Source organism: Vidua chalybeata, chromosome 2 (genome assembly GCF_026979565.1).
Source record: "Vidua chalybeata isolate OUT-0048 chromosome 2, bVidCha1 merged haplotype, whole genome shotgun sequence".
NCBI lineage: Eukaryota > Metazoa > Chordata > Aves > Passeriformes > Viduidae > Vidua > Vidua chalybeata.
The window spans coordinates 76025477-76053437 of NC_071531.1; the positions used below are offsets into that span (position 1 = coordinate 76025477).

At 42.9% G+C, this 27961-nt stretch overlaps 1 protein-coding gene and 1 long non-coding RNA gene across 3 annotated transcripts in view; one reads left to right on the forward strand and one right to left on the reverse strand.

Moving 5' to 3' along the window:
• Nucleotides 1-6735: 6735 nt before the first annotated feature.
• The window catches only part of TENM4 (teneurin transmembrane protein 4), a 342526-nt gene continuing 321300 nt past the window's right edge, over nucleotides 6736-27961 (reverse strand). Inside the window, exons 25-28 of the mRNA XM_053934325.1 lie at nucleotides 24309-24605; nucleotides 21471-23085; nucleotides 15602-15744; nucleotides 6736-7553 (exon numbers count right to left, since the gene is read on the reverse strand). Of these exons, the coding sequence (XP_053790300.1) occupies nucleotides 6795-7553; nucleotides 15602-15744; nucleotides 21471-23085; nucleotides 24309-24605 (2814 nt within the window). The 3' untranslated portion in view covers nucleotides 6736-6794. The remainder of the gene's footprint in view (nucleotides 7554-15601; nucleotides 15745-21470; nucleotides 23086-24308; nucleotides 24606-27961) is intronic.
• On the forward strand, nucleotides 21948-26990 carry LOC128783526 (uncharacterized). 2 transcript variants are annotated; one of them, XR_008429183.1, is made up of 5 exons: nucleotides 21948-22005; nucleotides 25222-25319; nucleotides 25591-25809; nucleotides 26057-26239; nucleotides 26558-26990. It is a non-coding gene; the product is annotated as an uncharacterized LOC128783526 (long non-coding RNA). The 2 variants fall into 2 exon arrangements; XR_008429182.1 differs by lacking the exon at nucleotides 21948-22005 and adding an exon at nucleotides 23082-23182.

Here is a 27961-nt window from a genome sequence, read left to right on the forward strand (position 1 = left end):
CAAGATTTTCACAGAAAAAAATGAAAACACTATTTAAACACAAAATATTCTTTTATTTGTCACTGAAGGCTACACATGGTCATTTCTGTCTGTTTGCTTTTTTTTTTTTTTTCTAGAAGGTATCTACATCTGCACTTATTTACAGCCTGTTTGTATTTACACAGTCAAGAATACAGTATTAGAAACACAAAGTATTGAGAAAAAAAAATTTCTCAAAAAATTAGTTCCAGACTTCAGGAAAATTATTACACAGGGTAATGACAAGAGTCTTCAGTGCTGGGCTTACAGATGCAGCTTTGATACAAAGTCCTCTTCTCGGCTGGAGCTGCATTAGAAGTCCTCTCACAAAATAAACATTTTACTTTTTAATAGAAAAGTGTGATTCTTTGATTGGTTATTTCAACAATATCTACGAACTGTCCAAACACTTTATTTTTCTTTTTTGAAAGTTTTATTGTTTGCTTGAACAGTTTCCATCTCTAAGGAAAAAAATTTATATATATATGTATATATATTTTTTTAGTTAATTTTCATTTGTCATTTTCTATGCTCCCCAGAAAGCATTGACCTCTGGAATGGGAGTTAACAGCTGAGCTATGTAACACTTGGTCAGGAACACAATGTTTTATGGTAATTAAAAGAGAGTACGAAAGAAACACAAAAGGTTTCCCTAGGGTGGGCTGGGTTGTTTTTGATCGGGGTGATAGAGGATGGAACACTGCCACAGGAAATGGCCCCCAGGAACATGCAATGGGCCTTCATCCAGGAGCAAGAAGGGGGGTCCTGGACAGGGCCCTCCATGCCCCTGAGGTGTCTGTTTGAAGTTTGCTCTACAGTCGCAAGTGATTTTATTTAAATATATTCAAGCAATGAAAAAAACCCAAAACAAACAAACAAACAAATCTAAAAAAGCAAACACAAGAAGGCTTTGGGTTATTTTTTTTTTATTTTTACAAAACTCATGAAAATTCTTTGGTGTAATGGGGACTATTTAGTGATCATAATAAAATGAGTGATTATAATAAAAAGAGGTACTGCAAAACTAGCTTGTCCTGTGGAGGACTGTAGCAACAGGAGCAAAAATGCCCCAGGCCATGCTCACTGTGGGATGGATGATGCTGCTGGCCACATGACAGCCAGATTTTATCCCATCAAATGCATCCCTGGCATGGAGGCACAGTGTTCATATTCACCAGGTTTAGCAGTGCCACCAGGGTGAGGAGATAAAGTGAATAAGATTTAACAAGCAAAGCGATCTCCCTAGCTCCATTATTAATGTTATAGGCAGTCATTTCTCCTCCCCTTTTAAAAAGCAGCCATAGGACTAACCACGATCCCTGGCCCTGGTTTCAATTATGCTGAGATTGAATCAAAACAGACTGCTGTGCCGTAAATACGAGGGGGGCCCTCTCTGTAAATCGTAAAATTGAATTCTAAAATTTCATGTTAAGAGCCTTGTCTTTGCATAATGGATTGCGTTGCCATCCATCACGGTGACACTTACAAGTCACAGCTGAAAAAGTACTTTATTAGATTTTTTTTTTTTGAACAATTTTGATTTATTCTGGTTACACTGTCTGTATAATAGACTGAGCAGAATTTCATGCCGGTCCCTACGCTCAATAAAGCTACAGATATATTACAAAAATCCCTCACTGTTCCTAAGTTACGGCCAAATGGTGTCTCAGGGACTGCTTCCAGTCATCTGTGTCTTCTAAACCTGAATCAAGCACTGGGCTCTTAATGACCTTCATCTCATCAGCTCTCGCCTGGTGTTGTTTAGCATTGTTGGCCCTTTTTCACTGCGGCTCTGATCAATAGCTGTGATGACAAAGATATGATGAGCTGCGTGACTCCCTCCGGTCACCGCTGCTTAATGATTTTTCCAAGTGCCAATCTCCAGTTGAAAGGGGAAAAAATAAAGATCTCAGAGGAAACAAATGTGGCATTTCTTGTGATACCTAATTAGTCTTGCTCCTCTCCCCCTGGGCTGGGTTCACGGGATATTTTTCAGCTGCAGAGTCTCCTCATGGCACTGCTTATGTTTGGATGTCACACCAAGTAGGTCCCATCACTGTTGTCCCTTCAAGTGGAGCATGTTTCAGTACCAGCTCTAGCTACTGAAGACTTGAGCTGTTGCTCCTTATTGCTCTCACTGAGAGATGCAACCTCTGCTCCAAAGCACTGGATTTTCTCCTCTGAGCTGTGAGATTCGGTCAGGATCCTTCTCACCACTCTTTGGACTGGGGACAAGGCCAGAATTGAAAATAAGTGAAGTTACACTTCTGTATTTTGATGGGGAACTCCTTTTGGTGAGGGCTGAGTCCTCTTTTTGGGAGTCAATAAAGAAAATGACTTCTCAAAATCAAACCTTAAAGCACGTGAGACTTAAAGCACAGTGACAATTTCCCCAGGAGATGGTCTGCCATGTATTTCAACAGGCCTTTGAAACGGCATCTGGAGCAATTGTTGACATGCTGGAGGCAAGGGATGCCATCCAGAGGGACCTTGACAAGCCTGAGTGGTGGGCCAGTGTGAACCACATGAAGTTCAGCTGGGCAATCCCAAGCACAAATACAGGCTGGGCAGAGAATGGATGGAGTGCATACCTAGGGAGAAAAATTTGGGGGTGTTGTTGGGTGAGAAGCTCAACATGACCCATCCGTGAGCGCTCACAGCTCAGAAAGCCAAACATGTCCTGGGCTGCATAACTAGTAGTGTGGGCAGCAGGGAAGGGGAGGAGATTCTGCCCCCCTGCTCTGACCTAACCAGATCCCACCTGGAGTGCTGCATCCAGCTCTGGGGCCCCCAACACAAGAATGATGTTGAACTGTTGGAGCAAGTGCAGAAGAGGCCACTAAGATGCTCAGAGGGCTGAAGCACCTCTGCTGTAAAGATAGCTTGAGAGACTTGGGGTTGCTCAGCCTGGAGAAGACTCTGGGAAGCCCCTACTTCTGGAAATTTTTTCCTGTGAGGGTAGTGAGGCAGTGGCACAGGTTGCCCAGAGAAACTGTGCATATTCCATCCCTGGAAGTGCTCAAGGGCAGCCTGGATGGGGTTTTGAGCAACTTGGTCTAGTGAAAGGTGTTCCTGCCCATGACGGGGGGCTGGAACTGAATGATCTTTAAGGTTCTTTCCAACCCAAACCAGTCTCTGATCCTATGATAGGGATTAGTGCTTTGGGATTTGCACCAAGGACCTTCCATTCTTATGGAAGCAATAAATTACTTCACGCCTGCACACAAGCAAAGCAAGAAGGGTCAGGCAGCCAGAATGGTCCCATGGGGAGGCAAAAGGGACAACAAAAAGGCTGGGAAGGAGCTACGGGGCCATCAGTGAAGTGGAAATGCACTTGAGATCCTGTAGAAAAAACATTTTTCACTAATGAATGGGTAAATTTAGCGTTTCAGGACTGAAAATGTTGTTTTGCCATCTAGATGAGGTGGAAAGCTTTCACAGAGGCTGAGGATACAGGAATGTAGTAACTGTCTTTGGACAGGTTTGTCCCCAGTATTAGACAATTATCCCTTTTAAATTTTTGCTTTGATAGAAAGGAGCAGCATATACATATATATACTTTTACATATATATTTTTTCCCCTTTTTGAAAAAATGTCCATAGTTTCCATAGTGGGTGCAGGCCCAGGAGAAGACCGTCACGGACCTGGCAGTCAGACAGGCGCAGTCACATCCCAGTGCTGCTTGAGGATGCAGAGAAATGCAACATGAGGGTCTTGCCCTTGGCCATGGCACAGAGCTCTGGTCTCCTGGCTCTGGGCACGCTGAGCATGGCGGGACTGGGAGACTCTTGAAAAACAGGTGAACTCCTCAAAGTCATTAGCTCATGTAATAACCTGAAGAGTCTGTGTAAGGCTGTAGAGGTGCCATCTCAGGCTGGCAGGGTTCCAGTAGGAATATTTTACACTCTAATCCCTTTTCTTGACTCCGTGGAAAAATGGACCATTTATTCTTGCACTGCACCTCTTCCACTGTAACACATGGACGCAGATGGATACAGAAGCACCACTTTTCTTCGGAGCTGCTTGAAATGGGGCAGTGTAAATGGGAGGCACAATGAGCTCTCTCTGCTCTGTGGGTCTTTTACCAGGGGTTCATACCTTTTGACCCTGCCTCCTGCAGGTCTCTTTTCATTCCATTCATGCTGTTTGAGACACTCACAGCCATCATGAGTTTGAGGTTTTAAGAGGAATTTGTCCGTGGTGTGACTTGGAGAGGGGGAAGCAGGGAGCTGGACAGCACTAGCAAGAAGGTGCTGCTTCCTTTGAGTAGGTGGTTACTGCTGGTTTGGCTAACACTGCCCCTGACCCCCACCTGTGCATCCTCAGGGCAACCCAGGCTTACCAAGCGCTTCACACCAGCCATACATATGGCAATGCCATGGCCTTTTAACCATCCCTGGCAGGCAGCTGCCAAAGCAACTGCTCCCTTGCCAAAGCCTGGAGTAGGTCTGGCCAACATGCCTTCTCTATCCTCTGCCAGAACTGGATACCCTCTCCAGCTGCCTGTGGTTCACTCCTGCCAAAGTAATAAAGGCTGTATGCTGCAAGGGGTGGTTCAGAGTACAGCGCTGGGACACAGCATCAGCATCATCACCCTTGCTGCAAGCAGGAGAGACAATCAGAAAATCAAACCTATACTGTTTTTTGGTCATGGCCACGCAGCCAAAGGTATTAGGGATTTGGAATTGGAGGAGGAACAGTCTGTTAAGGGAATTTCCATCCCATCACCTTCCTCCTGGCAAGCACCTGGGAACAGACAGGCAAGGCAGACGGAGCTGGCAGCCGGCATCTATGGAAAAACCGTGAGAACACTGGGGCTGCCAATGTTTCACTGCTTGAGGACTGCATGGCCAAGACACGCCCCCGCTGTATCTGGGGGTGAGATCCTGCAGAGGGGTGTTGGTCTGTGCTGGAGGATGGCAGTGGTTGGTGGCATGAGTGCAGCAGAGCTGCCTTTGAGTACACAGGTGCATTGTAGGACTCCGAGCAAGGAAACAGCCTTGGCATGGACTTGAATGTCTTGGGTTATCTCTCTGCAGAACTGGGAAAAGCCGAAGTGGATGGAATCAAACAAAAAATAAATCAGACTGAGCTGTTCCCAGAGAGACACAAGAGAGCTCTTAGAGTCAGGACACATGCAGGTATCAGTGTGACAGAGACACCTATCTAGGATCAGGGTTGGCCACCTCCAGCCAGAGCTCCATTGAGGGGAGGGGGTAACACTTCTGCCTGCAGGAACAGCACAGGATTGTTTCAGGCAGGGAAGGGGATGCTGAGCTCATCTCCTTGCTCCCTTGAATTTCAAGGACTCTTGCAAATACCAGAGCACAGAGGTTATGTGAATAAAAATTACATTAGCATGCCGAACAACTTTGTCAGCAATTTCTTATTAAAGCACTTGGTCCTCTCTGTAGTGGGCATTTCCATTCAACCTCCCCCTTGTCACTGCTAACAGTCAAGTGGGCTCTCCATTAAATTTGAGCTCGTGTAAGAAACAGTGAGAGGGTTGATTTCAATATCCTCCTTCTTGTCCCACCATGCACAAGCTGTTGCTACTTATTAAACATTTTAAAATCCCTGCTGCCAAAGTCCCCAGGAGACATTTATCTGCCATAGTCATAAACGACTTGCCAGCATGCTACTCCAAACTGCATTTCCCAGCCAATAAATACAAGCTCCAGAATCAGGAAAAGCAGGGTTTGGCTCTAATTTTCAGTGGTATGTCACTGGGATACTATAACTACTTTTAAATTCAAATCAGCTTCCTAAAAATTAACTGGTTTTATCAGATACAGCACAGTGGACTGTTAAACACGTAGCCTCATGTACTGAAACACTATACATTTAATGAAGTTATGCCATTAGCAAATGTACAACATGGGCGCATTAAATCCACCTATAGAACAGCTCTATGTATGAGAGAGGATTTATTTTAGCTTTTCTCAGTAGAGCGGGAGTCCCTTTTCTTGGGTTTTGCTAAGTTATTTAACTAAAACCAGGATTTGCGCACACACAAAAAACCCCCAAAAGTATCTACTCTCATAATGAAAAAAGACCTTTTTTTTTCTTTTTTTATTCCAGTTCAGGAAGGAAGAGAATCATCTTGCAAGGTGATATAATCAGCTCCTTTGCCTCTATAATCTACTTCTGCTCAGCAGGAGCCCCCAAAGAAACACTTTATGTCCCAAGGGAAACGTGAAAACTACTTGTAAGGTCTCTTTTGAGGCACATGATTCGGACGGTCACTTTCAGAGTATCAGAATCAGCGTTGTCTTCCATCTCCTTTCTTTCTGGGAGGAGCTCTCTGGCATGCCATGGGCTCCCCCTGTTCCAGGTGGAAGGCTATGTCCCTGCTCCAAATCAGAAAGGGTTAGGATGACACAAGTTAGCACAGACACCCATTTTGCACGTACACCTAAGGACGTATGTTGACAACTCCCCACTTAAAATTCCTCACAAAGAGAGGGGAAAAGAAACAAAAAAACCCAAAACAAACAAACAAAAAAAAAAGGACAAGAGACAGTAAATTTCACTGTGATCACACTATGGCAAAACATACCTTCTGTTCATTGCAAAAAATGCATGAAGGCCAAATTAAAATGGGAAAAAAGTATGTTGCATGAGTTACAGTGCAACCTTATTATTCCTTCTCTTTCTATTTTCCTCCCCACCACCTTGTTCAGTTTAGAAAAAGGATTGAGTACAACACAGTCAGGTAAGTGGCCACAAAAGAGTAGCTGTCTTTGGCAAGAAGTCACCGCACTGACCCTCTCTGTCACCTTCTGCCCATTTCACTCTGTCTCATGAAGTGGATGTTGTTGGCGCTGTCTGAGAGTTCAGGGTACTGCTCCACTGAGATCACAAAATAGCCATCGTAGCCCTGTACCCGGCCCGTGTTCAGCACTTGTTGCTTCTCCCCTTCTGTCCATGAACGAATACCCTCCTCCCCATCCCGCAGTCTCTGCTGTTCCCGGGACCAAGCTTGGGTGACGGCGCGCTGTCGAGCCAGCTCCAGGACGCGTGCCTTCTCCTCGTCCAAGGTGGTCCCGTAGCGCGTGTTTAGACACAGTGCACCGTACTGGAGCTGGATGTCCGTGTAGCGTCTAGTCCTCCCACTCAGCACTGTGTTGATCTGGGACACTGTCACATTCACGCCGTTCTCTAGGGTCCTCCGCCCACCGCTGAGGCCCAGGATGGATAGGTCGCCCTCTGATGGCCCCTGCTTAATGAAATAGTGTGTGTCCACCCCATCGATGGTGAAGTGTAAGTTCTCCAGGTAGTGGGCGTTGTTCAGGATGGCTGCGATCCTCCGCCCATCCTCGTTGGCCACGCTGATGATGTCAGTGGCCACGCGCCCATCCTTCATGGCGAACTTGACGCCCTTGCCAAAGATGGAGCCTCCAGAAGCAAAGTTCTTGTTCTTCTTGACGTGCCGGCACCCAGCGATGCTGGAGCTGTAGATTTGTTCGAAGCGCTCCAGGGTGACAAAGGCCTTCAGCTGCTTCTGCACTTCACACTGGACCCCCAAAATGGACTGAGCAGGGAGAGAAAGAAGAGAATGACATATTAGAAAGAGAAACCTGATGACCCAAAAGCATTATTAGGATGCTGGAGAGCCAAAGAACATACTGGAAATATGTAATGAGGAGCTTCATTATTTTTCCCCCTTTACCATATATTTTCAAAATTTTAATTCCTTTTCATGGAGAGACATGTTGTCCCCTCCTAATGCTCATTGTTTCTGTAAACTGAACTATATTTAATTTCATAGATTGAAGGATGTAGAGGTAGAAAATTATTTTTTTGCCTCAGTGGTATGGGGGGTTGAGTTTGGACACATAGTTGTGTTTCAGTGTTCTTCTGCATAAGAAACAATTCGTCTTGTGGCCATGATGCTTTACCAAATGCTTTCAGATTTTCCGTGAAGTGTGGAAGTATTTGTAAAAGTTTCTTTTATTTTAACTCCATGTTGTAACTCCTTGTGCTGCCTTCAAAGGCCCTGCATGATTTGTATGACCCTCAGACTGACCATAACCTCTGTGTATTCCATTTCAGCCTGGCCAAAGCAGGTTGTTCAAAACTCAAGGAAGGCATTAAATCCAAAACTTATTTCCTGGAAACCCTCTACAATTTTCCAGGCTCCCAGAGTTCAGGCCAACCACACCTGATGCTCAAGTTTTAGCATACATTGAAGCAAAACTGAGAGACAACAGCCCAGATCATTTGCAGTCCAGTGCAATACAAAGACACTTTTGCTGTTAGGATATAATGGAGCAAGCACACAGCGAGTCAGCAGCTCATCATTACTGCAAAATGTTCTGGAAATGCTCCCATCAATTCATGGCAGCACTGGCTTCTTACAGACTCCTGTTCACAAACACTTATTTGAAATTTGAAAAATTTCACAAAAGCAAGATGACAAAAACTATGACAAAACTCTCCTGGCAGTGACAATGGCTCAGTTCAATAATGTAATGACACCCAGGATTAAACATAGGCTACAAAGTTTACTCCATTCCAATTATTTTGAGGAAATTAAACACCCATGAAGGATATTGCCTCAAACTGTCCATGAACTAGAGATTCACACCCTGGGTGCAAGAATACAATTCAGATGATGCAGGCATTTCAATGTGGACCACTCGCACAAGACTTGTAACATGACAAGGGAAGTGAAATAAACCCTCATTTCCAGGGACGAGTCATGAAGTATTAAAAAAAAAAAAAAAAAAAAAAAGGGATTCAGCATTGCAACTTACTCAGAAGTTATAAGCAGTTTTGACTGTTAGAAGAGAAAACTATAAGGGAATAGAGGAATACAATTTCAAAAACCCATTTTAGGTTGTAGAACATTAAAATTCCCAGAAATTACTTTTGTTCAGTGTTGAGCAGGCTGGTGTACATTCTCTTTTTCCCTTTTTGATTGACAGCATAGCAGGTGGAGCAGGAATCAGTTTCCTATGTAAAAGGAGTTCTTTTTGGTTTTCTCCATCCTGCCTGTGGGGCATCTCACACATCCCCTAGAGAGCAATATAATTAACAGACTGATAGGGAGCTGAGTCTCTGCCAATTGCACAAGTGCTCTAATTATGCAAAAAATGGACGTAATTAATGTAGATGTCAGTGATGATGGACATGGAACAATTAGGCTTCTAGGCTCCGTGAAACACTTATTGTTATAAATAAGTGCACACTGCACAGCCTTGGTAATTAGCTACTTCCTCTTCAAAGAAGTTTAAATGGCGAGTTCTTCTCAGGTGTATCTCATAGGGGTTGACTCTAGGTGGTCCCTTAACCACTTCGTATGTCGTGTTGCCATTCCAACTTGTCTCAGTAACATTTACCAGTGATGGGAAAAGGCATCTCTCAGCACTCATACCAAATCACTGCTCACTCAAGGATGTAAATCAGGTCTTCTGTGCTACACTGCTATGTCCTGTGATCACTTATGTATCACCATCTATATATACATCACCTTGTTTACCAGCAGGTGAGTGATAAAGAGTCCCTGGAATTAATTGCACCATCTACTGATTATCACCTTGGGGAAGGGAGCTCAGGGAGGTCAGGCAGTACTGGGCATGGATGAATAATTCCTATCAGAAATTGCCCCTGCTCCCCTTCAATTTTGTCTTCATCACCTTATTCTTGAAGAGCTGTTTTTGATTATGAGCAAATTATTAGGTAAAGATCCGCTATGAATGCCTCCAAATTAGGTTGCCCCAACAAACCAGTGGATCTGGACACCACCGTAGTATCAAAATTCACAGGCAGAGACCTACCTTCAGGTGTCTTAATCAAGAACAAGAGCACAATCAAAAAAGAGTTTTCTATTGAGGACTGGTTACTTCTGGGTTCTCCCCACCTTTTTTTCACATAGGGAAGTAGGAAATGAGATGTGCAAAGCTGTAACACACTGAACATTCACCATCACTCAGAATCACAGACTGGCTTGGGCTGGAAGGAACCTTAAAGATCATCTAGTTCCAAACCTGCCACAGGCAGGGACACCTTCCACTAGATCAGGTTGCTCAAACTTAACTATTAGCTATCAACTATTTCAATAACTAAATGCATCTCTGTTACCTTGAAAACAAGCCCAGGATGACTGTGAAATGACTTTTTCAGTGCATTTCTTTGATAAAAGAGTGTATTTGGGAACAGCATTCTGTTAAAAGGAAAAGCAAACACATCCAACAGAAAAAAAACCCCAACCAACAAATTCAAGCAAACCAGAGCACAGCCAGCGTGTATGCTGTACTGTGAATATAAAGAGGGTGGAGGCAAACAGATTATATGTATTTCAAAGAGGCAGTGTATCCCTGACTTTGAAATTACCATTTCTGTTCAATCTTAGAACTCATTTCAATGAACTGGCAAGGAAAAGAAACAGAAAATTTCCATCCAAAGCTGCAGTGCCATGTGCTATTCTCCAAAAATTGCTGCTGCTTTTAGCAACTGTAAACCAAGGCATCTATAAACCAGTTTTACAGAAGAAAGAAGGGAATTCATCTCTATTTTATTTCAATATTTGTTGCTCTATGTGAGTGACAAATATGCTGGGTTTGTTTTTCTTCACAGTCTTTTTTAATCAGATGTCCTTAGGTGACATTTCACTTTATCTAGTAACAACCCTTTGGAGAGAAGAGAACGACCTTCATCATTTGTTCTCTGCTGCACAAAGCTCAGGAGAGCAGCACATTACTGGGATCTCTGAATATCCTCTTGCATTTTGCCGGCACCTCTTGAGGATTTGAAATACCATCGCCAGATCCTATCATCTGTTGTTTTTAAATACCGCCTTCCAGTGTGAGACTGAAAGCTTTAATTTCCCATCAAGGATCCAAGATGTGAAATACGTGAACATGTTTCCAAGTTTCTTTCTATTCTTGTGCCATTATAGACAGATAGGTGTTTCTCTTACCACCATATGGCTTACAATGCAGAAAGCTACTTTTTCCAAAAGGTTTGGAAGTTATTATTTCTCTGATATATGATTAATTTTTAACTCCTATCTATCACAGAAAGGCTTGGTCTGTAAGGGACCTAAAAGATGATCTTCTTCTAACCCCCCCACCATGGCCCAGGATGCCTCCATTAGACCAGGCTGCCCAAAGCCCCATCCAACCTGGCCTTGAACAACCCCAGGGACGGGGTATCCACATCTTGTCTGGGCAACCTGTGCCAGTGCCTCACTGCTCCCTGGGTACAGAATTTCTTCCTAACATCTAATCTATACCTTTACTGTCTTAATTTAAAACTGTTCCCCCTTGACCTATCCCTATTTGCCAGTATAAAAAGTTGCTCTCCCTCTTTTTTATAAGCCCCCTTTTTATTTACCCTGTAGCTCTCCATTAACAAAGCCATTGTTCAGCCATCAGCCTCCTCCCTATATTCCATGTGGCCATCACCTGGAGATAAGTCTCTGTTTGGATGTGTCCACCAGCACGGCTGCACTGCAGGCTCTTGGGTTGTCTGAGAGGTGACATGTGGGGCAGCAGAGGTGAGCCATGGGCCAGCAAGGCCAGAGCCAAACAGGAGCACTAACTCAGGGGCTTAGAGGACAGGTCTCTCCTCCACCCCACCACTGTACATGACTGTAGGGGGATAGCGAGGTTGAGTTCATTAAGCAGATTTCAAGTGCAGAGAAGTAAGAGGATTTGCCTCATCCTCTTGCTCATCACTTTACAGATTTCTCATCTATTTTCATAAAGCCTCAAGAGCCTAATGTCTTTGAGACTTCAACTCCTTTCCCTGCATTAGATCCTTTGAAAACTGACCACTACATTTGTAAAACATAACTGGGGGCTGATGGACAGACGTGCAGACAGTGTGATGGTCCAAGCCCAGGCCAAAGCACTTGCAATGTCAGGATGCCTTCCCAGAATGATGAACACTGGCAGAGTCAGTCTCAAACAGATTGTCCTTGGAAGAAGCTCTGCCAGAAAGCAAAGCCCTATAGCTCACTTTCTGGCTGAGCATCCCAGAGCAGCCCTTGCCTCCAAAATGCTGCTCCAGAGGGGATGCCAAAAACTACTTCTCCAGCAAAGCCTGTAACAGGCACTGCAGAAAACAGGACCCTTCCTGGAGACAGTGCCCATGGGATGGAGAGAATGGTAGTTATAACAGGATGCAGATTATGATACAAGTGCTGACTCCAAAACTCCCCTCCCTGGAAATAGAGTTGTTCTGGCTCCAACAATTACCTGACAGCTCAACAAGACAAAATAGGAAGAAAAAAAAAAAACAACAAAAAAAAAAACCCCAACAAAAAAACAGAAGAGAAATTGGATTCAGGTGCTGCAGTTCCACAATATGCCAGAGGTCACCCAGAGTCCCCCAGTGGCCAATAATACTGAACTTGTTCAACAAACAATTTAGTGACAGCCTCACAGTAGTGGGGAGGAGGAGGGGAAGTGCTGCACAATGGAGTATTGGATTTTAAATGTCACTTCAGAGCTTTAGGGGGTTAGTGCAAGGCTTATGGCATGCTGGCTTTTTTTGAGGTGGTGCATGCTCAAAGTCAGAATTATCTCTCCTGTCTTCCAGACCAGCAAGGTGAGTACCAAAAATGTTTTGGAAGGAGATGCTAGGGCCCTCTGGTTATGCATCCTGAAGAGAGATGAAGCAGCCATTTATGGGTATTAGTTGCTTTGTTATTGTTCTCCTGTTAGTTGTACCTCTCTGATAAAAGAGCAGACTCAATCTGCTGGGCCAACTTTGATCAGCAAAGCCAGTGGAGTAGCTCAAATATACTTTCGTCTATCACAAGGAGATATGTCACCCAGAGAAACTAGGGATCAGAAGACATGGAGATGAGAAAGTTGTGGTACATCATTCAGTGATCAATTCCTTGTCCAAGCTACTTTTAAATGACAAAAGATCTAGAGCTTACTATGTATGCTCTGCAATACCATTTTACAGATTGATCAGTCTTATTAACTGAAAATGTTTCCTGTGCTTCAATTTACCTTGGTTTAATTTTGTCATTTCCTATGTGAAATTTTCAGAAGTTTCTATTTTCTTCCACATGCTTCATCAATAAATACAGAGACAACCAGTAGGAAGAGGACTGAACTGTGTCTGGGAGTGTGTATTGATGCCTGGAAGGGTTGGGAGTGAACAGAACTTTATGGAAACATCAGTGTTGGATGCATGGATAAGTGTAGGAAAAAATGGATCATGTGTTCAGGTATCATATGTGAATGGATTTATTGTAGGCACATGCAAATATGTGTGTACAATATGCTGAGTGTGACAGAAAGCAAGGGAATCCTGCTCTACAGCATTTAAGAGCCACTTGCTATCACAGCACGATCCTGCAACTGTAGACTGAAATAATAATGTTCATGTTTTGTTGCTGTCATAACACAGGGGAAGAATATGAAACAGTCTGCAGTGGTTAAATTCCACTTTCAACATCTGAGTGCAAAGGGACTCATCTGGAAGCATGATAGCTGTATAAAGCCCACTTAATGAGCAGGTCCCTGCACAGCCCTCACTGCAGCTTCTGGCTTTAAAAACCTGTGAGGGACGTGGAGATTTCCTTCTTTTCTTATTGTTCATTCAGACAGATTCACCTAAAATGGGTGGACAGAAGGGAGGGTTCTCCTTGATTTTATTTCCAGCTCATCTGCCTGTAGGAACAAGGGTTAGTCATCACGTCAAGCTGTCACTCAAGTTACTTGGCTATTCAATAAGTCAAATAATGATACTATAATACATTATAGTATTATTAAAATGTTATATAGCAATATAGTAATATTATATAGTAATATATATAGTAATATAATAGTATATATGGTAATATAATAATGTATTACTAGTATATATAGTATATATACCAATAGTATATAGTATACTAATTGTATATATAGTAATATAATATAATAATATATATAGTAATATAATAGCAATATATAGTAATATAAAAATGTTATATATATATTACACACTATAATACACATAGTGAACTAATGATAAAATAGTAATATAATACTACCAATAACGATAATTTCTGTGGTAGTTCTGTGAGAATTATTATCTACATCGCATAACAATACAGAGATGGTCTTCTGTGCAGTCTCTGGGTGAGCCGTTCTTGTTTGCCTACTCCTGTACAGCTTTGCCCAGGGAGACTGTGTCCCAGCAGAGAGGAGGAAAATCCTGAGACTCTCTCTCATTAGAGAAATAACTTCTATTAGCATTTTATTGTTTAATCCAAGGAAATAAGAAACAAAAAATGTTGTCTCTGAGCTCTAAACCATAACCATACAGTTACTGCACTGTAATAGCTTTCAAGCATCAACCCAGTCATGCTAGTTTTTTTAGTTCCCCCTATATTATTAAGTGACACTTCATATAAATTTCTCGTTGAAGCTGGTACATTTTAACTTGTCTTCAGCATGGCTGTGAGGCTCAGTACCAATGATGGACTGACACATGACTACTATCAATCTATAGTAATTTGTTTGTAACTTTGAGTGATACCTTTTGTGGTTCAAGAAATGTGACCTCCCCGTTTAAGGTGTGTGTGTACCTCAAGAATCTGCTGCAGACATCAAGATTTCAGTGAAGCCATAGGTAGAGAGGCTAGAAGGGCAGATGGAATCAGTTCCATTGCGTACTGTTATAATTTCATTAACAGAAATGTGGAGAGCGTGTCCTGATCTTCCCAAGCATGTCGGTGCCTCACTGCTCTTGTAATGTTTGAACACACAGCAACAGCAAGTGGGAGCTCAGACTAAAGAGGATTCAGACTAAACAGATGAAAGCCACCCCAGAATACAATCAGGCTATGAAATGAAAGAGAATCCTGAGAGGTAAATGACTTTCAAGGTCATACACTGATAAGCAGTAGGGCTGGGATATAATCTAGGGCTCTCAAATCCTGACCATGTGCTCTAACTTTTAACAACTTTTTCATCTTTCAGCTGAGTATGTCCCAACAGGAAGATGGGGAAATGACTGGGCTGCAAAAGCCTTTTTCTTGGCAATTTTATCACTGAATTTTGCACCAGCATCTACCAAAATGGCTTGGGAAACAAGCCTGTTTTTAAAAGCAGGACACAGTTACATGGGATTAAACCTGGTCATGTAAAATGTAGTTTAATATAATAAGAAATTATTTCTGGAAAGACTCTCTGCAATACGAAAAAGCTTCCTATGCAAGTAGTGTGACTTCTTATTTAAGACACTTTAATCCAGAATGAATAGATTTCTAGAACAAAAAATAACCCCACTTTATAAACGAATTCTGTATCAAGATTCGCCTTTTTTAACTTCTAAAAATCCTGAGTGCAAAGGCCTTCAATTTAGCCTGCAATACGTGATAATGGGGCCTCTTGTGGGAGAAAGAGTAACACACAACTTCACTGAGCAACCATCAGAAAATATCACAGGAAAATGCACTATGGCAGTAGGGAACTTAGTATGTGATTATTTGGTCAGATTTCAATACTGGAATGGGGTCTGACTCGCTCTTCATCTCACAACATGCTGGTAGAGCTTTTCCAACCAACATTGCAAATGTGTAGTTTGCTGATAAGGGCATGAGATACAGTATGGAGTTACATGGATCACCTTGCTGTTGTCCCATTCTTGGGTTTTCATCTGTGTGTGGATTAGCTCATAGGATGGCTCCATTGCATCCATGTCTGGCTTGGGGTAGCCAGGGATGACATTGTGCAGCTGGAACCCAAAGGTGAGCAGCCAACTGTTGACATCTGGAAGGGAAGAGAAACATAAATAAGTTTATCTGATCTCTCAAGCAGGATTGCCCAGGAGAAGGCCCAGAGGAGGATCCCATGGTGGCTGGCATTGTAGCAGTCTGGACAAAATGATGAGCTTCTGCTTTGTGTGAAGAGCAGAAATCTTAATGGTGCTAGAATGAGCTGTGTGCCAAAATCTGGCATTTCTACCTCCAGCCAGAGTCAAATTCTGCACTTTCCCAGCTCTGAAACAGAAACATTGGCAGTAAGCAAATGGCCCAAATCAAAGCCAACTTCATGTCTGCCCTTCATCAGCAGGAACCAAGCACTGTTTGAAGGTGTGCAGAAGTACAGCAACAGCAACACTCTTGGAGCTTGAGATGCTCCAGCCAATTGGGAAATGTTATCCAGTCCTACAGTCTGAACTCAGAACACCTCCGCCCCAATACTTCTCTCCCTGAGGACTCTCAAAGGACCTGCAGGCTGAAGACTAAATTTTGAGTTATGTGCCAGAATACCAGGACATCCAGGATGGACAGCTCAGGCATTTAGCTGGTGCTCACAGAAGAGGCTCTGGACATATCCACTGCTTTTTCCATGGATTTCCACCTCAGTCTAGAGTTTCCTGGCATCTTTCATAAGCAGCTGTAGTTTGAGTATTAAACCAGTGTAAAGTCACATCATCTTTTGCAGTGATATTTATATTTAGACTTCATACTACCTGCAAGGTACATTATAGTGAAAATAAGTGTACAGACATGAGAGATATTTTGCTTGGGTAATTTTTAGAAACACCTTAAAAAAAGTCCATGGATGGTGAGAAAACTGGTGGCTACCAGTGATAAATTATTGTCTTATACAGAAGAGGGACCACTGACACTAAAGGGAACGTGATGGAAAACCAGCCATTTGGGACATTATTCCTGCATTTACTTGCCAATAGATTACAAAGTCTTCCTTGATTTTTGATTGCACAGCTATTAGGAATAGCAGGTGAAAGTTAATCTGCTGAAGGAAAAGATTATGAGGTTGGCTAACTCCTACATCTGCTTGGGATTAGCATCACTTCCCCCCTTGACTTCAGAGCATTTGATGAGCACACCTTGTTTGCCTTCACTTAGCTCCAGAGGGCACACCTGCTACAGTCCCTGAGCAATATAGTGTGCATTTGGCACACAATAGCAATTGCAAGGTAAAAGAAGGTATGAAGGTGAAGTTTAACTAATATTAGCTCCCAAGGGTCTTAAGTGTCTGGATGTAACTGGAATTTTGTTGGTGATTGCTCTGCTTCAAGCTGGAACTGCAAAGGCTTGACTTGTATTTTGCTAAACTCAGTAAGTGTTGTTGAGACAATCTGAAGATAGAAAAAAAATTAAATAATGAAATATGCATCTTTGAATATTTTTTCTCTATTCCCATGAGCCTAAATTAATGTTCTGAAGAGCTGGTTGGAAAAGAAATTATGGATGCAAGTGGCAAGTAACGCCGTTCCAGATGACTGGAGAATCAGGAGCCAAACAAACACACTATCTGTTGCTTGTTTTCCTACAGGCCAAAATGTTGCGATTGGGCAGATGTCCAAAAAGCTCTTGCGACAATCCATGTGGAAAAGGGAGGATTTCTGTAATAAAAACACTTCTGTTCACTCAATGTACAGATTGTTTTTGGAGTGTCTTTGAAACAGAGAGGTTGGGGGGGTATGAGAGAAATGAAAAGGCTCATTTGATTATTTTGTTGCCTAGTGCTAAGCCAGTCTGCTTCCAAATCCTTCTTATCTCAAATGAAGAACTTTGATGTACATATTGTGGACCAGGTGGTCAGGAGAACAAAGTAAAACAGTGAAGGTCAGCATTGGTGCAGGAATCACATCCCAAGCACTTCAAAAATGCTAGAAAGAATACAGAGGATGAATGCTGAACTGTTGAAAAATATGTAACATGTCTGGAAATATCCAATAAAAGGGTTTTTTTTATACTTCTCAGAAAACTGACTTCCAAAACATTTGCAAACAGGAGTTTTTTCTTTTTGGAGAGAGGTGTTGGAATACCCAGAATGAAAAACCACCAAAACAAACAACCTGAAGCCATGGGAGGAAGGTGTGGAGCTGAGAAAACAGAGGGGAAAATACTAATTTGCCAGGAGGCAGTGACAACTTTTTTTGACAGAAAAGTACATTTCACATCACAGAGGTTTTTTTCAGCTACAGTAACCCTGCCAACACATTTCACAGTAAATTCATTTGAGGGCAAAGAAAAGGAGTGCTTAATGCAGACACATGTAATGGAAATGTCAGTTCAATCCATCAGGATTGCTGAAGCTGGCAGCAAAGCTCTGTGCCATGAAGTGTACAATCACTAAAATATTAATGTTTAACTATGGGCCTCTCAAAACATAAATACCTGCTTCTCCTGCTCTTCCCTCCACATACCTTCAACTTCCTTAAGCTCAGAGACCTCATCATTGTGGGCCAAAGCACCCGCTGGTCACCCATGTCCTGGGCACTGAGCTCCCCTAGGGACAAACAGGTCCCAGTGTGGGAATGGAGGGACAGAGAGCAGTTCCCTGTCTCCAGATCTGGGCAGATTTGGTTGTGATGACAAGGACAGTCTTATCATGGGTCCTATTGAAAGCCTGAGCAAAAAGAAGTGCTGGGGCAGCAGCCTTGTGTCAGAGCACTCATCCCATAGCATGGCCTGCTTCTTCCATGCACTGGGGAAGGAGAAACTTGAAAAATGCATTTGGGCTCTGTATTCTTAAAAAACTAAAAACAGAACTTACAAGACCATGGAAAAATTATTTGTTAAATATAAAATATTGGTGTATCAGGTTTTGACATCTTGATTTTATTGTCACAGCTATGTGGAAGCTGTGCACCTGTTCTAACACAGGGCTAGAAAAAATATTTAGTCCTGTCTTAACTTGAGCAGGAAAACAAAAATCTGTTAAGATGCCACAAAGCAACAGTTCAAAAACTAGATCTGTTCAAACCAAAAAATTCCAATTAACTTCTGAATTAAACTCCATGTTGGTTTTGACTCCTTATTTTTCTTTTCCAGTTTTCAATCATTAGTTTACACTTAACTTGAAAAGGCTGAAATCTAAAATGCATTTTTCTTTAAGGACATTCTGGAATTTGTCATTTAGACAATTTTGAGAGCTGTTTATGCTTCTGTTGAGAAATCTCTCGGTCTCAACCCTCCCCCATAAACAAATACAGTTTTGACCAATAAGCATTTTCTGATAGGAAAAGTTATCTTGAGGTATTCCCTCCCAGCCCTTATCATCAGAGTGTGAGCAACATGATCTTAGCCTGCATCTTTTGACATATTTTACTTCCCTTGTGGCATCATCTTCTCAGCTCTGGAGAAAACAATTTTTCATGAAAAAACCCCCATGATCTAATCCTTATGATTATTGCAGAAGAACCTGAAAGCACAAATCCTAATGCCTAGAAAAACAAGCAGGATAGAAAACCCAAGATTTTTACTTTGTAACATTTATTTGCTATTTATCAGATATTGTAACTTAGGGGAATGGAATTATTGTTGAATATGGGAAGGTTGTTATTAGATGCAGCAGGAGCATTTAAAAATTAATTCTATCTCCTTAAGAAGTATGCACATTTGATATGTGATTGTGGCACTTGGCTTTTCAATGGGAAGTATCTAGAAAAGAGTCTCACCAAAAAGTCTTCTCAAACTTCTCAAACTCTTCTCATTGCTACCACTGTTGCACACAGTATGAAACTAAGTTTGAGACTAGAGAAAGGGGATAAAACAAAGCTGGCTGAAGATAAACCTGGTAGAGGGACAATTTGCTAGTGAGGTCCTTCAGGCTGCTATCTCAGTACAGGCAGGGGATGGCAGCAAACATGCAAGTGTCATCAGATGGCCAAGAAGGCCAGTGCCATCCAGGGCAGTATCAGCAATAGGGTGGCCAGCATGACCAAGGCAGTGATTGTCCCCCTGTACTGGGCACTGGTGAGGCCCCACCTTGAATTCTGTTCAGTTCTGCTTATGCAAGAAGGAAATTGAGGTGCTGGAGTGTGTCCAGAGAAGGACAATGGAGCCGGGGAAGGGTCTGGAGCACAAGTCTGGTGAGTAGTAGCTGAGGGAGCTGGGGGTGCTCAGCCTGGAGAAAAGGAGGCTCAGGGGGGACCTTCTCACTCTCTACAACTGCCTGAAACAAGGTTGCAGTATATGGTGGGGGCTGGTCTGTTTTCCCAGGTAACCAGCAATAGAACAAGAGGAAAAACCTCAAGTTGCACCAGGGCAGGTTTAGATTGGATTTTAGGAAAAAATTCTTCACAAAATGGACTGTCAAGCACTGGGAGAGGCTGCCCAAGGCAGTGTTGGAGACACCATCCCAGCAGGGATTTAAGAGACATGTAGTTGAAGCACTTAGGAACACTGTTTAGTGGTGGATGTGGTAGTGCTAGGTTAACAGTTGGACTTTATAATCTTAAAGGTGTTTTCCAAACTAAATGATTCTATGTATATAGGAAGGCTATTTAACATACAAAAGGATTTTCTGTAAAAATACCCCAGAGCTCATATTACAGCAATTTTACAAAGTTTCGGGGGAAGCAGTTCAGAGATTGTGTCAAGCTTTGGGGTAGGTGTACCCCAAAATCTGTCCTCTAAGTCTAAAGCACCTTATTTTCTTGGCTTTTTGTAGACACTGTTGATTCTGCGAGGCTGATTAACTTTGAACTACATAGCTAGTAGTGTAGTAGTCATGTAGACACTCTGAAATGGCTGACTGTAACAAAAGGTTTGAATCGCTTTGCTATTCTGCTAAAACAAATCTGTATGCCTCTCTACAAATCTGTATGCCCCTCTACAAAGAGGAAGGTTATTGGGACATTAATTGGTAGCTAAACTTCAGATATCTGAGGGGACAAAAATCTGTAAGCAAAATAAAAAGAACAAACACCTAAGAAGAGAAAGGAAATTCCCTAGGTAATTGTAATTCCTAGGTTTGGGAATTACAATCTCCATCTATACTAATGAATTAAACATGCCCTGTACATGGGGGTCCAACTGGCAATCTAAAACTTATATCCATTAATTAAAGAATGGAAAACCTCATGGTGATCAGGACATTGAGAGAGGAATTACCTATTGTACTGGTTTTGGTGAGGATAAATTTATTTACAGTAGCTGGTACAGGGCTGCATGTTGGATTTTTTAGGAAAGTATTGGTAACACAGGGATGGTCTTGCTACTGCTGAGCAGTGCTCACACAGAGCCAAGGCCTTTTCTGCTCCTCACCCCATCCCATCAGCGAGGGGGCTGGGGGTGCACAAGGAGTTGGGAGAGGACATAGCCAGACAGCTGACCCTGACTGACCCAAAGGATATCGCAGACCATATGGTGTCATATAAATCTGGGGAGGAAGAAGAAAGGAGAAGACATTTGGAGTGATGGTGTTTGTCTTCCCAAGCCACTGTTTTGTGGGATGGAGCCCTGCTGTCCTGGGGATGGCTGCCTGCTGATGGGAAGTAGAGAATAAATTCCTGGCTTTGCTTTTCTTGTATAAGCAGCTTTTGCTTTTCCTATTAAACTGTCTTTATCTCAATCTCTGTCTATGGGTTTTCTCACTTTTTCAGTTCCCCATCCCACCTAGGAAGAGTGACTGAGCAGCTGTGGTGTGGGGCTTAGTTCTATCTGGCATTAGACCATGACACCTATTTGCTGATAGCAAGCTTGTGAAAATGTTTATTAATTTAAATATCTTACCTGTCATGTAACATTTGATATCCTGAGAATTGCTAATGGGGTTGTTGTTTTTGAACATATACAGGTTGAAAGGCATTATGTTATTGCTACTCAGATGCTTCCACATATCATGGTCCGGACTTGTCCAGCGACCCGCTAGCACATCGTAGTCTCTCCGCCCCATGTGGATAAGCTTCGTGAGGGGTTCATACAGTCCTCCATGGTAGCCGATGATGATCTGGAAGTTGGGATTAGTGTCCATATAGATCTCCCCATATGCTGTGTACAGTATCTGCTTGATCATTAAGCCAGTCCCACTGAAGACAGCCAAAGGAGTGCCAATGTTATCACAGGCTATATAGAATTCATCACCGCTGCTGAGCTCCATTGCAAAGAGGTGGCCTTGGAGGTCATAGTACAGGGAGGTGATCTCAGAGCTCGAGTGGTTGTACAAGTGGGTGACCTTGGTTGGGTTGGTCAGATCAGCGTAGAAGAACTGCAAGTGATGGCCATGGCTGGTTTTGCTGGAGACTCTCCTTCCTAGGCCATCATAGCGGTACTTCACACTCCACCCACTCACTTTATTGTAGGCTTTGATGAGCAGGCCAGCTGAATTGTACTCAAAAATATCATTGCCCCTTTGCTTCAGGAAGCCATCTTCATCCATTTTGTACTGCACATCCCCCAGTCTAGTAATCCGATCCCTGAGGTCATACCTGAGTGGTGTAAGGCGGGCACTATTCCCTGGACTCAACAGATGGAGGTTTCCATTTAGGTCATAGCTGTAACGCCAGAGAGGTTTGTCATTGATAGACACAGTCTGCAACTGGCCATCAGCATCATATTCATATGAGTAACGAGTTGTGTTTGCGTAAGGGCCAACCTTCAGCTCTTTCTTAACCACTCTCCCCATGTTGTCATACTGCACAGTCATCCAGTACATGAGAGACCGGAATATCTCATACTGGACCTCCTTCATCCTGCCATAGGCATCAAAATGTTTAGTGTGGGTCATGACAGCAGTGGTAATAATCTGGTTGATATCGTAGTAAATGACCCCAAATTTACCAAATTGCTCAGTTTTGCCTGACACGTCATCGTACCTGTAGAGATCAATAGGCAAAGGTGTCTCGTTGATGACTGCTTGCATGCTGGTCACCCGGAAGCTGTTGTCATAATTGTAGTCAAAGCGTGCATTCACCATGCCCTCCTCAGTGAAGCGGAAAATCTGTCGGTCAATGAGGGGCCCTATCTGTCTGTACCTGATTGTGCAGGTGAACCCTTCATTCTGCAAGTTTATGGTCTTCAGCATGCCTGCAGTTTCGTCATATGTGAAACTGATCTTTGTGGTATCGTAGAGCATCTCGGCTAACTTGGACAGCTTCCCATACTTGTAGATGACACGTCTCCCTGTGCCCAAGTACAAAGTGTGGAGGAGCTGCTCATCCTCTGTGAAGTCCTGAATTACTGAGGCATTGCCTTCTGGTGGCCGGTAGATGTTCCTGTAGTAACCAATGGAACGAATGGTTTCCAAAGTCTGACGGGCAACGTTGGGCATGGTCACCGAGGACAACCGGTCATTCTTGTCAAACTCAAAGATGTACTGTCTCTGGCTGTGAAGGAGCAGCACCATGGACTGGATGGGAAGAAGAAAAGTATAGATTATATCCCTGTTTTTCCAGCAAAATTATACTCTCACAAAACCTGTAAGATTCCTCAATCCAAAGAGCAGGGTGAGTAGGACAAATCTCTGCACCCATAGAATTCAACAGTGAAAGGTAGGGAGCTGTGCATGGTGCATCAAGTATCCTCAAACAGGACTGGGTCAGTGGAAGAAGCAGTTAATGCAGTGAGAAAGGTCCAAGTTCAGAATGCTCAGTTTTTCAAATCACTACAAATCACTACTATAGCTGTCTTACAAATTCCTTGTGCCAATAGCCTTTGAAAACTAACTAAATAAAACTGGTAGAGCTACTTAAACAATGCTTGAAAAAGTATCCCCCAACACCTTCCAATGATGAATTAATTCATTAATTCATTCAACCCATCTTCTATTATCCTCTTCCTCCAAACTTCTGCCTGCATACTTATGTGTTCTGGTTTTTTTTTTTTTTTTTTTTTTTGTATATAACAAACAATCCACATAGATTATATAATACAAGGAATAAGTCAATACTTTTTCCTTTTTAAAAGATATGGCACAACTACAGTTTCCTCAAACTGTTTTAGGGATAGGTGCTATTCAAAAACCAGGAATAAAAATTTCCAGTCCCAGGTATATAATACATGGATCAGTGGGTAACTGGGCAGTGTAATGTTGAATGGTAATACCTAGAAAATATAAGTTTCATGCTAACCTACAGAGTGAATGCCCCAGGAAACACTGCAAAGTGTGCTGCAAGTGTGGCTGAATTAATGCCTCACTTATTAATTACATGTATTTTTGTAAGTAGAAATGGGCCACTTGAAGAAGGTGGGATGTCAGACTCTGTAGGTTGTTTTCACATGGAATATCCTACTGGAAATTCCTACTGTTCACTCTGCTGACTTTATCTGAGCATATTTTATATTGCAGTCAACTCAATAAAGCAAGATTGTGCTTAAAAAATCACATGTCAAACCTTCACAGTTCACATGCTCTCAGCACGACTACGAAAAAAACATCTCAGACAATTTTCAACTGCTCTGTGGTGGTCTAGCATAAAAGCCACTTTGTGCACCTCAGTGGGACAGAAGAAGAGGACTGGACCATAAGGACCAGCAATTAGCTGAGGTGAAGGAGTGCAGCTGTACTGATGTCAAAGGAGAAAACCCATGTGTGTCAAATGCACTATCTCTGAGTTGTAGGACTATTCTTACCTTCTCCAAGTAGGTGTAGCTCCATGATTTACCATCAGCAAAGATTCTGGATGTAATTCTGCCAGACTGATCGTACTCCATCCTTTCTGACATCGTGCCCCTCTGAATCCCTGCAATGTGTCCTCCTGGGGAATAGGTGACATTGACCCCATTCAGTCTGCTGCTGGGTGACCAGAGACTGGGCCTCCCTGCCTGGTCGTAGAGGATGCGGAGCGTGAACTTGCGGTGGTCGTCATAGATTTTCTCAGTCCTTGTCACACGATCAAAGTCAAGGGACAGCAGGTTTCTGTTGTGAACCTACAGGAAAAAGGGAGAATTAGGAAGCTGGAAATAGTGTAAGTTAGAAAGAGTAGCCTTGTTTCACCAAATACCTCTTTACAGCACACTGGAGAGTATCCAGCTGTTCATTGCTGCTGGATAAGATACAATTTTTAAAAGCAAAGAGTTGTCCTAACATTGCTTTTATTGACTTCAGTGAGGAGAGAGGCAAAAGTCTGGTACTTTTGACACACCACAGTGAAGGAATATTGCTCATATCCCAAAGCTAGATTTAGGACTGCTACAGCAGATGTGACCTACAGAGCACAGAATGACAAGTTATTGCAAGGAATATTTCCAAGATATTCTACTTATCAAACCTAGAATATTCAGATCAAGTTAAAAACACTGCCCTATCCTGCTCTGGGTAACACTGACACTCCTGAAGTGTTCAAAAACATGCAAATGTAGCACTTGAGGACATGGTTTGGTGGTGAATATGATGGTCCTTATTTTAGTTGGACTTGTAGGACTTTGCATGGTTGGACTTGCAAGGGAAAGCATGGGGTTAAATCAACAAAGAGATTCCTCAGCCCTGGAAGAATAGGAGAGGGAAAGGCTGAATCACTGCAGTGCCTTTGTCTTGCATGGGCAGACATCTATGCTGAAGCCTAGAGAACGGGGACACCAGAAAGCCAGAATTCAGAAGAAAGCAACACAGGAGCTGGGAAGAGAAGGAATTGCTGCTATGATGTAAGTGTGAGGATGATGTAAGAGGCAAGTGCAACAACAATTTTCTATTTATGAATAACAAGGATAAAAGGTACATATGACTTCAGGGAAGAAACTTTGTGGAAAGGCAGACAATGCTCTAATTAAATATGTGTGATATGGAGTGTAAATGTACAATGTGAGAGAAGAAATCAGCCATTATAACAGGGAAGCTGGAAAATAATTAAAAAGGTATTGAAACTCTTAAATACAGATGCACATGTGTAACTAAGAGGAATTTGCTATCTCCTAGGTGCTTGCTGCTATAGAGAGAGAAACACAAGAGGCAATTCCTTGCATAAAAAGAAAAGCAAAGCAGGAAGTAAAGGCATCTCTGCCTCCCATATATTCACAGAGAGGCTCCATCCTGGCAGCTGCAGCTTCTTCTGCTCCAGGTCTTTGCCAAGAAAGCTGGGAAGAGCTCTTCTAGGGCTGGAACAGTAATCTAGGCTGAACGAGGTCTTCCAGAGAAGTATGTTAGCAGCAGTACCATTCACTGGGCTGGAAGGACCAAACAGCAGGTCCCTGGATAGCTCTTTAAGCTCAGTCCAAATGTCTGTATCCTCTGACTGGTGCCATAAATTGTTCCACCATCCCTATGCTCTGGCAAGCAATGTCTGTGCAACTAGTTGGAACCAATCTCCCTTTTCCTGTATTTTATTTTTTAATGATTTGTTTTCTTCTGCCCTCTTGATGTACTGTCTCTTTTATCTGAGAAGTGCTGCAGTGCAAACAGTAACCCCTCAAGGTGATGAGCAAAGTGAATCCTACCCTGCCAGTAGCCTCTGAAGACGGTCTAAATCTTTTTCATAGTTGTTCAAGGGCATGCCTTGTACGGAAGTGAATTTTCTGCAGAAGAACTGACAGGGCTGCAGGCTGCAGTCCAATAACTGTGTTTTATGGTGAGCAGCTAAATAAGGTGCCATCCTCTGTCCCAGACCTTATTCTGGAGTGGAGTCTGAAAACCTCCTGCAAAAGGGTTTTGCCCCTCAGAGTGTTTGACAAGGCTTGTGATCAGCATAGGATCAAGACAGGGTAAATTTAAATCCACAGTTCACAGTGGATTTGACATCCCTTTAGAATGTGTGAGAGACTAAATTTAACCCCTAACTCATATTCCACAGTACTTTATTCAATCTCTTAGCTTCCTCTGCAGAAAAAGGAGCATAAACACACCACCATCTCTAATTTCTCCAATGCTTTCTTTGGCACTCCTTTAGCTTAAATGATAATCAAACAACATGCATTGATCTCCCTGGGAACACAAGAGTACAAAAAGGAAGAGGACTCTCATGAAAACAGCCTGGCAACCTTCAGCAGAGGAGGGCACAAAATACTCCTGCAGTGAGGACTTCAGGAGCCAACATCATCCATGTGATGAACGGCTGCCTAGAAAGGAACTTCTCCAGCAGACTGCTAAAACTGTTGGAATGGCCATAGCCAGACCTCAATGTCTTGCAGAAATTGTGGAGATTATCCTGGACCATCTTTATTAGTCAGCATACCAGGAATGGTTAGCACCATATCCCCCTCTGGTCATGTTGGCTCTGGGGATTTCTGGGATACTAGGTCTTGATGCCACCATTAACCCGCTGCCAGGGTCTTGGGAAAAAACAAAGTGACTTATGACAGGAGTTACCATGGTTAAATAAATAAAAGAACTGAGCCAGCAGCCCTGTCTCTTTTTGCTGTCCTATTTGCTCTATTGTCAGCGATTACTTTACATATTTCTTTATAAAAAACCTCGTTTTATTAAAAAACAAAATTAAAAATAAAAAGGAGGAGTCCTGTTCCTTGAAGCAGGATTTACTTAATGCTCTCTCTACAAGCGAAGTCTCTTTCTGCTGTTGGCCAGGGATGGGTGGCATTCATAGCCAACCAATCTGCAGAGGTATCTCACTGCTGGGTGGGTGGATAGAGAATCACAACTTTTCATGGGGTGTGTGGGAAACAGCAAAAGTGAAAGGGGCTGCTTTAACATATTTGTGCTGGTTTACAGCTGCCTGGCCAAGTACAGAACCAGGTCAGCACTGGTGGAACAGGGAAAAATGTATCAGAGTTGTCCCATTTTCCTTCATCCATGCAGAAGTCCCTGCTGTGTGCCTTATCCATGCAATAAGGAACCATGTATTGTGCTATTTCCAAGGCGGGGTCAGGGAGGCAGCTGTGGAAGTGGCCTCATCGTGCTGGGTGCTGGCCAAACTCATGGCAACAGGCCGCCAGTCCCCAAGCACACTGTGGGAGGAAGAGGCACAATTCATAAAAAGTGGATCCGTGATGACAGCAGAAAGGATGACTCTTTTGCTTGTCCAGATCCTGTTGTCCTCACTTCAAAGGCTTCATGAAATTATGCTGGAGCCTCTTAGGGATGTTCTTTCCCCATGAAGGACTATGTATTTGCTGTTGTCTCATGTGAGCAGTGGGGTGAGAGGAGAGGGAAAGTAGTAACTTACTCAATATGACGAAGTTCACCCCCAGATTGGGGTGACCCCGGGAGGTGGTAAAATCTCTCCTCCAACCTGGGCCTTCAAAGAAAGACTCAGTAGTCTTCAGTCGTCCGGTCTCAAGGTGGTTTATTGCATGTTATCTCAAAGCACACACACTCCCTGACACTCTCTTGGACT